The 12978-nt window shown below is 39.2% G+C and overlaps 2 protein-coding genes across 6 annotated transcripts in view; one reads left to right on the top strand and one right to left on the bottom strand.

Annotated features, from left to right (window-relative positions):
• LOC123968977 (glucocorticoid-induced transcript 1 protein) overlaps positions 1 to 12978 on the top strand; it is a 97735-nt gene that overhangs the window by 19103 nt on the left and 65654 nt on the right. The window contains exons 8-10 of one of the 4 annotated variants that reach the window (XM_046046037.1): positions 2102 to 2222; positions 2514 to 2866; positions 3601 to 4886. In XM_046046037.1, coding sequence (XP_045901993.1) covers positions 2102 to 2222; positions 2514 to 2859 — 467 coding nt within the window. In that variant the 3' untranslated portion in view covers positions 2860 to 2866; positions 3601 to 4886. Of the gene's footprint in view, positions 1 to 2101; positions 2223 to 2513; positions 4887 to 12978 lie in introns of those variants that run through there. The other 3 variants (XM_046046036.1, XM_046046038.1, XM_046046035.1) reach the window with 3 other exon arrangements.
• The window catches only part of ica1 (islet cell autoantigen 1), a 56928-nt gene continuing 50670 nt past the window's right edge, over positions 6721 to 12978 (bottom strand). Inside the window, exons 7-13 of one of the 2 annotated variants that reach the window (XM_046046039.1) lie at positions 11845 to 11970; positions 11555 to 11653; positions 11347 to 11441; positions 11118 to 11161; positions 9453 to 9716; positions 7460 to 7549; positions 6721 to 7198 (exon numbers count right to left, since the gene is read on the bottom strand). In XM_046046039.1, the coding sequence (XP_045901995.1) occupies positions 7077 to 7198; positions 7460 to 7549; positions 9453 to 9716; positions 11118 to 11161; positions 11347 to 11441; positions 11555 to 11653; positions 11845 to 11970 (840 nt within the window). In that variant the 3' untranslated portion in view covers positions 6721 to 7076. The remainder of the gene's footprint in view (positions 7199 to 7459; positions 7550 to 9452; positions 9717 to 11117; positions 11162 to 11346; positions 11442 to 11554; positions 11654 to 11844; positions 11971 to 12978) is intronic. The other variant, XM_046046040.1, reaches the window with a different exon arrangement.

The following is a 12978-nucleotide window of genomic DNA, read 5'->3' as shown; positions in this document are numbered from 1 at the left end:
GCATAAAGACACCTGTCCACCCCATACAATCAGTAAGAATCCAACTACTAACATGGCCAAGACCAAAGAGCTGTCCAAAGACACTAGAGACAAAATTGTACACCTCCACAAGGCTGGAAAGGGCTACGGGGAAATTGCCAAGCAGGTTGGTGAAAAAAGGTCCACTGTTGGAGCAATCATTAGAAAATGGAAGAAGCTAAACATGACTGTCAATCTCCCTCGGACCGGGGCTCCATGCAAGATCTCACCTCGTGGGGTCTCAATGATCCTAAGAAAGGTGAGAAATCAGCCCAGAACTACACGGGAGGAGCTGGTCAATGACCTGAGAAGAGCCGGGACCACCGTTTCCAAGGTTACTGTTGGTAATACACTAAGACGTCATGGTTTGAAATCACGCATGGCACGGAAGGTTCCCCTGCCTAAACCAGCACATGTCAAGGCCCGTCTTCAGTTTGCCAATGACCATTTGGATGATCCAGAGGAGTCATGGGAGAAAGTCATGTGGTCAGATGAGATCAAAATAAAACTTTTTAGTCATAATTCCACTAACCGTGTTTGGAGGAAGAAGAATGATGAGTACCATCCCAAGAACACCATCCCTACTGTGAAGCATGGGGGTGGTAGCATCATGCTTTGGGGGTGTTTTTCTGCACAGGGGACAGGGCGACTGCACTGTATTAAGGAGAGGATGACCGGGGCCGTGTATTGCGAGATTTTGGGGAACAACCTCCTTCCCTCAGTTAGAGCATTGAAGATGGGTCGAGGCCGGGTCTTCCAACATGACAATGACCCGAAGCACACAGCCAGGATAACCAAGGAGCGGCTCTGTAAGAAGCATATCAAGGTTCTGGCGTAGCCTAGCCAGTCTCCAGACCTAAACCCAATAGAGAGCTCAAACTCCGTGTTTCTCAGTGACAGCCCAGAAACCTGACTGATCTAGAGAAGATCTGTGTGGAGGAGTGGGCCAAAATCCCTCCTGCAGTGTGTGCAAACCTGGTGGAAAAACTACAGGAAACGTTTGACCTCTGTAACTGCAAACAAAGGCTACTGTACCAAATATTAACATTGATTTTCTCAGGTGTTCAAATACTTATTTGCAGCTGTATCATACAAATGTTAAAAAATCATACATTGTGATTTCTGGATTTTTTTTTTTTTTAGATTATGTCTCTCACAGTGGACATGCACCTACGATGACAATTTCAGACGCCTCCATGAAGTGGGAGAACTTGCAAAATAGCAGGGTGTTCAAATACTTATTTTCCTCACTGTATTTTAATTGCAAAGTACCTTGTGACAAACTAACTAAACAATATGTAAAGCTCCATTGCTTCACATTGTGTTAAAACAAATAACAGAATATATAAACAGTGAAGAATACAAATGAGGCCCCCATTCCTGAGAAATATGCTTTTCTGACCTGCCCTTCTTCAACCTTTCTGTGTTTGCTATCAGTTCTCACCTGTTGCTTCTGCCCTAGCTGGCTCTCCCAGCATGTTTGCGCCTGTCCTCCTCCTATTCTTTCCTGACCCTTTCTTGCTGCTTCAGCTGCCACAGCAGCACCTGACAGTATTCAGAAGAAATTAATTGGATAGCTAGTCACACTGGTCGAACTGTTCTGCTTTCCCGTTTGTTTTCCTCAGTTTCTAGGTACTTTGTTCTGCTAACAATCTGGTCCAGGCTATCTTTGTGCCTCCCTACAGCAAGCCTTTTGGGTTAGGTACTGAAAGCTGGCATCAAATCCTTTTCTGGGTCAGACTGTTTTTGATTTAAATAATAACTTTTGCATGGAGCCAGTTTTGCATGGATAGTATTTTATTACGGCAGCTTTTGTTTAATTGGTTAGAAGTTTAGCTACTTTTGTGGGTTGAGCAAAAAACGGGTTTTGTAGTATGTTTATATATCATAAAGGAAAGTCCTGGAAAAAAATATTGATTTAGTATCAGTACGAAAAACGTGAGTATTGTATTAGCAGCAAACTTTCAAATGAAAATTTTAAGCACAATGCAGCTCCTAAGAATCAATAACCAATGTTAATTTTTCTTTGCTTTTGTCTCATTAAAACTACAATAACATGTCGTCATCTTTACTATATTTCCAGACAGCGTGTGCAGTTCTCCTCTCCCAAAGTTTGCCACTTCTCCCAAACCTAACAACAGCTACATGTTCAAACGAGAACCTCCAGAGGGGTGTGAGAAGGTCAGAGTGTTCGAGGAGATGGTGTAAGTATTTTTTTCATTTTGTTTTTAAATGTACTCTCATATTTGACACTTTGCCTGTCACAGAGTGAACTGATCATTAAAATAAAAACAGATACAGTTTACTGTACTATTTCATGGACTCTACAATCCTGTTAGTGGACAATACAACAAAGCTAACGAGTTTATTTGCATTGTGGGGGGCAGGGATCGGGCCAAATGGCTTTGTAGGATAAACAAGTTGCATTTAATCAAAATAGTCATGTAAATAGAAAATAACAAGCATTAATACTGAGCTCATTTTTTCGTCTTCAGGTCGGGCAAATCAAAAGGCTTCCCTCTCTTTTCGTGCCCTGACAAAAACAAGGTGAACTTCATTCCCAGGGGCTCTGCCTTCTGCCCTGTCAAACTCCTCTGCTCCTCCCTCTTCTCCCCCGTCTCATCCTGCTCCTCCACCAACCCTGGTCTCCATAGCAACGACAGCCCAGGGCCTCAGGTGACCCCGACTCTGCCCACTGCACCACAGGCTACCTTTCTGGCCTCCGCTGACTGGAGCACCCACGCAAGCACAGGCGTAAACACAGAAAACAGCACAGACAGCCAGAGCCCCGACGCAGATGTTGGAAAGGATGGCTCAGCACAAGTACTCCTCACCAGCTAGTCCTCAGGTATTCATGAAACCACCCACAGCTTAAAAAAATCATCTAGTCAAGTGGTATGGGTTTTAAACAAACAAAAAACACAAAAACTACAAAAAAAAAATCCTTGCACTCCGTTAATCCTAACGTTAGCCAGCAGGGAGTGCCCAAGGTCTAGAAATTACAAACATGTAGGAGGATGATAATAGCAGCATCCTGCTGCACAAGCATTTTTGCTCTGTCCCAGTGTTGTTCCCGCTGTTGGTGAACTCTGTTTCATCAAGAAAACTTTATGGCTTGATCATTAAGAGTGTACTGACCTTGGGCACAGCTTCCCTTCACCCATCACTAACCTAGCCTTCTCCTCTGTACCGTGATAACACCCATAACAAAATAGCTTTGCTTTCTTTTACAAAAAATAGAAATTTCTGCTCAAATTATTTTGTTGTGTAGCGCCTGCAGTTTTACAAAGATTAAATTAAAAATCTTTGACAAGAGACAACTATGAGGTATCAGAGAAACACAATATACTCATGTTATCTAACCAGCTTATTAGCTGTTCAGTAAGCTAGCACCTAAAGTACATTTACTTTAGCTTTTTGACAGGATAGGAAATGGTTGATTCATATTTAAAAAATATCAGGCTGTCTTACATTCAGAATACATTGCCCGACTTTAACCACAATGTTTGTGCTTGTTAAGACCTGGCTCAGAATGATGTAAGCTGTGGCCTATAATGTCTGTTTATTTTTTTTCTAGCACAGTGTCTATGTAAAACCAACAGCTGCTTCAATGCAGGATCCACCCAACAAGCCTACAAGCCAAACCTAGATCTGCATTTCTAGTCTGATCACTATTAAACACATGGTTAGCTCAACACAAACTGCAAATCAGCTTCTTTTTTTCCAGTGACCAAATAACCAATGACAAAGCACACAACATTCCCATTCCCTTGTTTTATTGCCCCACACTACACAGAACAGTAACTCAGGTCATGTGGAATGTACTTGCTTGGACTATGTTGCCTTTCCCCAGTGTTGATGACTTTCTTTTATAGAAAGACATTCCAGTCGTTTGCATATATGTTATATTTTCTTCCCTGGAGAGGGAGATTATTACGGACTGAATCAACTGATTGATGTCACAGCTTGTGACAGTTAACTTTTGCATTAACCTGTTCAGGTTAGAATTTCAGGTGCTATGACACATTCCAGAAATCACGGTTGCATTGGTCAACCGTGATTACTCATGTAAACGCAACTAGCTACATAAGCTACACCCTCCTGAATTGAGAAGTTGACAAATATGTTGTTTGTTCCACCCCTTTGTTAAATATGTACCAAAGCAAATTTAAAAAACAATGAAAGGCCTGTCATGTATTAGGGACAAAAGAGGCACCGTTTTTGTGCCAGAAGCAGAATGTTTATGTGCACTTTGTTTTGTTTATTAACAATTCAGCGAAAAATAAACACTGTTCAGAGTGTTTCAAACACAGTCGATAATCGTTAAACCAAGTTTAAGCACTTACTTGGGAGTGAGACTATAATCACTATTTTTATTTTAGACCAATTTGTAAGTTAAAACAATCAGAACTTGAGTTTGCAATTGATTTTTGTTTGAAGTAAAGCTACACTAACAGTTTTTGTGTAACACAGTTGGGCTCAATATTCAGAACCAACCAGATGTGCCCTGACATTATCTGCACACTGAAAGTTGTCACAAGAACATACAGAACGAAAAAAACCCACAACTGATTTAGCAAACTAGGAAATGTTTCATTCCAAAATGTTGGTCTATCCAGCCACTTGCACACAGAAACACAAATCTGAACAATATGCAACACATTCCACACAAATTTAATTTGAAATACTCTTTTCTGCTTGTAGCTCCAAGAGTTTCAATCATACTAATTCTGATTTTATTCACAAGCTTATTGTGCAGTGCAGTTACGAAATGGTTGCCATGTTTGGCAATGATGAATCAGTTCTCCTGTGTATTACGCATTTTTATGTAGATCTTGTGTGTTTTTGAATAAAGAAAACAAAAACTCTTTTTGGATTGGTATGTAATCTTTTCAAAGGCCATACATACATACTAACATTATCAGCATTCAGAAGCATTTATATACAAATAGGAGTCGAGGTAAGGCAATCGATGTATTTGGTTATGATTTTAAATATTAACAGATCAACATCAAAATTGACACAAGGCAAAGTTACAACAAAATAAATTTGCAGTCCATTGTAATATACTGTGTAAGGAATCCAATAATTATGAGGTGCTATATTGTTGACTTGTGTTTCAGATTAAGGCATGTACTTAGAGGCGTGCGTGTGCGCAGCATTGTTGTCAATCAGTAGAATATGATTGTATTTTCTTGATTATCAAACTTTCCAGTTAGTTCGGCTCTGAACACAATACACTGCAAATGTTGCCCATGAAAGCCAATGACTAAATAAATACATGTCCAAATGAAGAGAATAAAAAAGACTGATCATTCAATCACACTGGATGACATAAAATGAGGCATGCATCATGCAATAATAAATGAGTGATGTGTGCATTTTTACTTCTGGAATATATTCAAAGGGGATCACAAATATATACAGCATGTAGCAAACAAATTTTAATCTTAAAAAGGAAACCCATTTTCTGTCTGAAGAAAGAAACAACTTCAAGATGTACCTAGTTCACAAAATGTGGTCTGAAATAGTTTCCAATAATTCTGATCAGTTAACTGCTTGAAGTGTGTAACAGATGGATGGCAGAAAAATGTACTTTATTTTTATATATCTCTGACTGCATAAACTTTGCTTCACTCAACATGTTACAGTATTTTGTAAACACATCAACTATTGCACCTTGAATTTTGTCAAGTTTGCTTTCTTTCCACTGTTGTATCTCACAACGTAGCTCTGCCTGTCTGCGGTCTTCAGTAATCAGAAATAAAGCATGAATGCTACTAGAGACAACAGTTTTCCAAGGCAGCTAATGTCAAAGGCTTTTTGTTCCAAACTCATACTGAGGTATCCATGCTAAACGTTTAACTGAGTGAAATAGCCAACAGGCTTAATAAAGTCGTCTTGTAAATGTTTTCCTTTCACAGTGGAAAGGACGAGAGCTGGTAGCTGTTAGTGGGACACTTGCAGCAGCGTAATACTGCCACCATGAGAAAAAAAATCTGATCAATTTCTTGTAAGGACAGAAAAATGTCTCTTGTTATAACAATCATCTCATTATGTCTCATGATGGGTATTAAGAAACTTTAATGATCTGAAATTATATTATTATAACATACCAGCCTTGTTTGTTTAGTTTCTTATTACATTTCAGTGTATCTTTTAATAATACGAAGCATGACAAGTAACATGCACACTGTCATTATAATAAAGGGAACTTTTTGCATATTGTTATAACAAGAAAAAGATCCAGTTAGGGCTGTATTTACTGATTACGTGAAAATGCCAATTATAATTTCCATGATGATGTCTAGAATTTGCTTGATTTTCTGATCAACAGTCCAAAACCCAAAGATGTTCAGTTTGCTGCCATATATGATATAAAAAAAATTAAATAAAAAAAAATCTGGAACCAGCTTGACATCTAACATTTTTGCTTGAAAAATAACCAGTGGTGCAGAGTTACTAAACTTAAGTAACAGTGCTCGACAGAGTAGTAGGGCCACATTAAGGGAACAAAACAAAACAAAACAAGGACAGATTTATTTATTTATTTTGCATTTCAAGAATAAATTGGGAATGTCGTGAATGTTGCCATGCACTATTGACAATAAAAATAATAAAATACTATCAACAAATAATTTATGACGTATTATTATGGGGAAACTTTATTGATTCATTGAAGCTACTTAGTGGTATCTAAAGTAATTAATGTTGCAGCTGGTAAATATGGGGCTAATTTTGAAGTGATGTACACATTAATCTATCAATAATTATAATCCGATAATGTACATTATTCTGAAAGGGTGTAAGCATATTTTTATGCTAATACTTCTGTACTTTTACTTGAGTAAAAAATTTTAGTACTCCTTCCACCACTGGAAATAACTTGACTAACTGAATAATTGTTTAAGCTCTGTATCTAGTTGAAGTTTAAAGAAAAGACATTAGTGTGTGTGTGGCTGGTCAGATTTGTCTCTGGTCACGGTGGCAGCTACATCCTGCCGTGGCCCACGAACAAAGGTACCCATTTAAAGATCACCGTGATACTGAGGAAGAAACTAAGCGTTGTGAAGTTCGTGTTCTGTGTCAGTTTTGCCGACTGCATCAGGATTGGAGAGGGGGTCCAAGTCAGCAAACAGGTTGAACCACGCTGAGAGGTCTTTGGACGTTCCTGTTGTCTCTGTAAAAAGAGTTAACAAAGGGTAATGTCACTCAAGACACACCGCTGTACATTTACTAAAGCCACGGTGAAAATAGAAACCCCTCCCTTTGTTCTGTAAAAGACTACATCTGGCTGAGGTCCAAAATTATGAATGGAAACAACCCACAAGGTTTCTGAAAGTACTCATAAACATAGGTTTCAGTTTGACATGTCTCTTTGAATGAGTTAGTCTTTTTCTTTCAAGTCTTTTCATGTTTTACTCATTTGGCCCGCTCCTACCTTTCACTGCTGGTTTAGAAGGTTTCTGATTGGCTCCAGATGAGTGCTGTGTTGCTTGGGCGACGGGCTGTGGAATGACCCCGGCCCAATCTGAAACGGAGACACAGGTTTAGATTAATCAACAGGGGACCCTTAACGTGCCAAAGAATGATTCAACAAATAAATCCTCACACACTCTCGCACACTGCTGATTGTGTAATATATACACAAACAGCAATGATCAAAATATTTAGCAAGGCTAATTCACATCTGACGTTTTATTAAACACAGACCAAAAGTTGCAATTACAACTTTGTGGTCTTGTTTCAATCAAATTTATTTTGCTTTCATTGTTTGTGTATCCAGAAAATCCAGTATGTTGCACCACTACATACCACCAGGGAGGACACTGGAATGTGCTGTTGATATTGTGTTTTGTAACAAACAAACTCGAAATACAAACAAATGAGTCCAACAGGCTTAACCGACCAAAACGCCTTTTGAATCCTTTTGGATATGTTTGTGTAGTAGTGCAATAGCTCCAGCATCCTCTGCTCGTTACCTTTTTATTTTTACATTTTTCCGCAAGTCCTGGTGTGGGAGCAGAAATTGTGAATGAATCAAATTGTTTTTAGAGATAAATGTCCCATGATGACAAGGCTAGAAAAAACTACTTTTAAGAAGTTTTGTTTGAGTTTAAAGGCTTTTGAATGCGATTACAGCCTCAAGTCTTATTGGATGCAACTGAATGTGCTTGACTCATGAGGATTTGGGGATTTTCTTCCTTGAACATTAATAAAAGCTTTGTTTACGTTCTTGGTCTTGAGCCATTTTACTTTTGATCTGGCTGTTTGGGCTCCATAGTTGTAATTAGTGAAGTTTTTTGACTCTGAACCAGGTTCTTTCCAGGATTTGCCTGTTTTGGAACTTCACCCTTTGGGTTAAATAGAGGTCATCAGTTTTGGTCTCTGCTGCTATTGGCTTATTCTTGCAGGAATGACTTCTTTGACAACTCTGCCATATCACCAACATCTGAGACCTGCTATAGCTACACGCTGTTCTTCATGCAAGATCTTTGACAACAGCCAAACATTTCTGGTCCTTCTTGCCTAGTCACATAGATAAGTTTCATGAACAGCTAAATTAGTTTTGAGCATGCCCCTGTGTGTGCTCTTATTTTCTTTGCATGCTGTCAGAAGTTACTTTGGACTATTCAGTCCCTGCCTGTGTGCCATCTATAGTGCACTTGACTTTATGCCCATTCAGTCCTTTAAAATCATTCTATAATTTTGCAGTTCTCATTTAATTCTGTTGACAGTTTTGATATGTCTTGTCTTGATATAAAAAAAAGACATAACTTCTTTTTCTTGAAATTTCCTCTATAACCATTGTGGGATTACAGGACTATTGCCAAGGTGTGACTCTGTGAGTCTAAACCACCGGTTAAATAACTAAATTTTCATTGTGAGTAGTGTCAGACCTGTTACACTACACTGATTAACACTGAAATGTCAGCTTCATAATTTCACCGTGGAAATACATGTCTATAGATTTATAGTCAGGCTACTCACAGCCCCCCGGCTAGCAGCCAGCGCCAAGGCCCAGATGGAATGGAAAGTAGTTGGAAATTACCTACGGGTAAGCAAATCCGATTGCCATGTTGTAATATCCTCCTTCTATTACTTAGACAGATGTGGGTTTGATAAATCATTTTAAAGTCTCTCTTCTCCCTATGTGGAAAAAGTTAGCTACAATGGGGGAAAGAGCTAATTTTAGCTTTGCATTTGTAAATGCACTCATTACAACATATTTAATATTTAGAAATATTTATTTCACCTAAGTTGTTAATTAAGTTAGCATAATGGTGGCTAATTGTGATGTTTTTAGGTTGAAGAAACCTCATGTGGTCTCATTTTGTTAGAAAATAATAATGCCTTTGACGACTAACGAGCCTTTTGGACATATGTACCCCCTCACAAGCGCAAATGCACACACAGACTAGCCATGTTCTGACCTGAGAGGGAAGACTGCAGATTATTCAAGCTCTGGTCCAGCAGCTGAGATGGTAGAAAGAAGGAATTCTCCTTTTGCTGGGCCTCTGCTGGTCTACCTGATGCTGCACTCATTCCCTCCTCTGTGTCACCAAACACTTCCGTCCACTCTCGAGAGAAGTCTCCCTCATCCACCGACATACTGCCCAGGATCTCATTCAGTAAGGCCATGCTGTCCTTATCCTCTCCCTCTAACTCTGGATAGGCAGAGAGAGGCTTTTCATTCCCTAAAATGATGAGGCACAGCAATAATGCATAATCATACTACAGTAATGTCACTGATGATTTCCCTGTTATTTATGAACATTTTCCCAAAAATGTTTTATTTTGTTTTAAAATAAAAATTGTAGTAAACCGTTTTCAGGCTGCAACTGTTTTGATCATAGGTTAAGCTGCGTTTCGACCGAAAGCACCCCGGGACTTTTAAGTCCCCACATCTCTTCAAGGAACTAAAAGGTTCCTTCAGCCCACTGTTGTGTGCGTTTCCACCGTGGTCTAAAGACCTGCGAAGATTAGGCAAATTAACCAGCTGATGTAGGCTTTAGGCCTATACGCCATACAAAGTGATGCACAGGCATCATTATTAGTAACCACTATCCATGAGCAAAATTTATAAATGAACATCAGATTTGACTGGAATATAATGAAAAACTATAGGCTGTGCTTGACCATTAAAGCAGCTTTTTTCTGTGAGAGTATAATAGACAGACACAATAAAGTTTGTTACACATTTAATAACAAACTGGATAAAGCCATAAAGTTCATAAAATAACTCCGGCATAGAGAAAGCAACACAAAAATAAAATCGCGACAGTTTGGAAGGTTATTACAGCATTTCCAGCTGACGAGAGCTACAGATCAGCTGCAGACTCATGTCTGTGTCCGCCAGGGAATCCAGAGCGTCGGAGGAACGGGATGTTTAACAAGTTTTATTACCTGCTGTAATCAGCTGTTCCGCTTGTTTTGGAGAGGAGGAGACCGACTTCAGCTCTGTGTAAAAACTTTCTGACTAATGAAAACTTAACAAATCTGGACCCAGTATTTAATGTATCTCCCATCAGCTGTTCGCTGTAAACACGCTACTGCTATTTCCGAGCAATATACATTTAATGCTTGCGTACGATCTCAGGCGGACATCGGCGAGACGTGTGCTATTTGAGTGTTGGTTTGCAAACAACGGTGGAAAAGAGAGGAGCAATCCCCCCCGCCCAAAAGTACCGGTACTTTTAGAAAATACTACCCCCCGAGCAGGGACTTTTTGGGGGGTAAAGTAAAGACCCTAGAACTAAATTTGGACCCGGGTCCCTCCGGTGGAAACACAGTGAATTTGGTCGAAATGCAGCTTTAGTCGTTTCTTAAGCAAAAAAGCCAAAAAATGACTTGTTCCAACTTCTGAAATGCTAATATGTTCATCAGACAAAACGAGCAACGAAAAGACTTTGCCTTGATATATAGACAAATATAATTAATAATAACAATATTAAAAACAATCAAGAAAATAATCAGCAGAATATACCATAATAAAAATAATTGAGTTGCAGCCGTAAAATAAACCAAATTAAATTTTATAGTATATAATAACTCTAAAAACATATTGGTAAAATAGGTATAATAGTATTGTCTTTTACCTTTGGTCTTATCGCTGGTGTTTTCATTTACTAGTGAGATGAGTCTATAAATATGACAAACAGAAGATCAGTTTGTTTTACGCATCCATAAAGCAACGGGTGTGTAGAAATACTGTGTTTATAGTCTAGACCAGTTCAGTGTTTATACACATATGTTCAGTTTTCACTGTTGGTATGCATGTGTTTAGTCTACCTACAAGAGTAAAGATCAAGATGAGAGATAACTCACTGGTCGTCTGTGGTCTCTGGTCTCTCTTCTATCTCTGTTTTGATTTTCTTCTTTCCATTCTTTTTAGCCAGCTTTTTGCTGGGGTCTTGTAAAGTCTGAAAAAATAACCAAGTTACAGATTATAGTTATTGGCCACTTTGTTGAGTCAGAGATATAATGCTACTTTGGCAGTGGCATAATTTAGACCTCATCTGGACAGGTCTCTGACCTTAATTGTGGAGAACTCATAATGTTGAGAGCCCTTGAAGCTCTCGTGAATGGCTGCCATAGTGTGGGACGTCTTCTCCCAGAAGTGTAAAAGTGTTGTCTGAAACAGTAGAGCAAGCCAAGGTCACACATTGGGTTGGTTCACTTGTTGGGTTAAAAGAAGTAATTCTTGTATTGCTTTGTTCCCTTTATGTTTGTCTTTATTCCTGGCTTAACTGCCCGTGGTAGAGCGATTGAAAACAGCCTATTTAAGATCCCTAGAGTGTAAACAAACAGGGATTTGTGGTATACCTGGTATGTTGTTAAAACGTGAGAGAGGAGGTTGCAGCGACTGGCTCCCAGGAGGTCCACTTTCTGGCAGACATCATTCTTCAATTTGTCAAAGCTTGTTTTGGAAGTGCGCACCTGGGCTTGAACCTGAGATATAAGAGATAATAAAATGTACCAACTGAAGATACGTTGGCAGTATTATGTATCAGACAGGTCTGAACAGTGAAAAACAAACACTGGAGTTCAAGTGTGTGCAAGTGTACAGTAAGTAACTATGGTTTAAGCAGATTCATGATACCAGTATAGTTGGAACCATTGGACCGCAATTTGATGGTGCATTCTTCCCTCTAGTGGCTTTATTTTGTAACTGGCTTGTTTTTTCTTCCTTTGTGCTGATTGTGTCTATTGCTGCAAATTAGGGCTGACATGATGAGTCACTTACTTTTTACTGAAAGTAATAGATTCTGTTGGGCCCCATTTGATCTCTGTTTTCAACAGCTCCCTATCTACTGGTTGTGTCCCTGATTATTTTAAAACGGCTTGCGTGAACCCACTTTTAAAGAAACCTGGTTTAGATCCCTCCATCCCACATAATTGTAGACCAATTTCAAAACTGCCTTTTATTGCAAAGATTTTAGAAAGAATTGTGTCCAAACAGCTGCTCACTGTACTGGAAAATAACAAATTATTTGAAAAGTTTCAGTCTGGTTTTAGGAAGTACCACAGCACTGAGACTGCCCTGCTTAAAGTCACCAATGACCTTTTAATGTCTGCTGATGAAGGCATGTGCTCAGTCCTGGTACTCCTGGACCTTAGTGCTGCTTTTGACACCATTGATCACAACATCATGTTAGACAGACTGAGGCACTGGGTGGGGATCTCTGGTACTGCCCTAGAATGGTTTTCATCCTACCTGTCAAATAGGAAGTTTTGTGTGTCTGTAAACAACTATGTCTCCTCATTCTGTCCAGTTAAATATGGTGTGCCTCAGGGGTCGGTCTTAGGACCCATTTTGTTTTCCTTGTATCTGCTTCCCCTTGGACATATTATCCATAAACATGGCATTTCTTTTCATATTTATGCTGATGACACACAAATATACTTGCCCGTCAGATCCACAGACCCTGGAATGCTGAGTTCACTTAACAACTGCCT

Source organism: Micropterus dolomieu, linkage group LG03 (genome assembly GCF_021292245.1).
Source record: "Micropterus dolomieu isolate WLL.071019.BEF.003 ecotype Adirondacks linkage group LG03, ASM2129224v1, whole genome shotgun sequence".
Lineage (NCBI taxonomy): Eukaryota > Metazoa > Chordata > Actinopteri > Centrarchiformes > Centrarchidae > Micropterus > Micropterus dolomieu.
The sequence above is the reverse complement of the archived record's forward strand: the minus strand, read 5'-3'. Positions and strand labels throughout refer to the sequence as shown.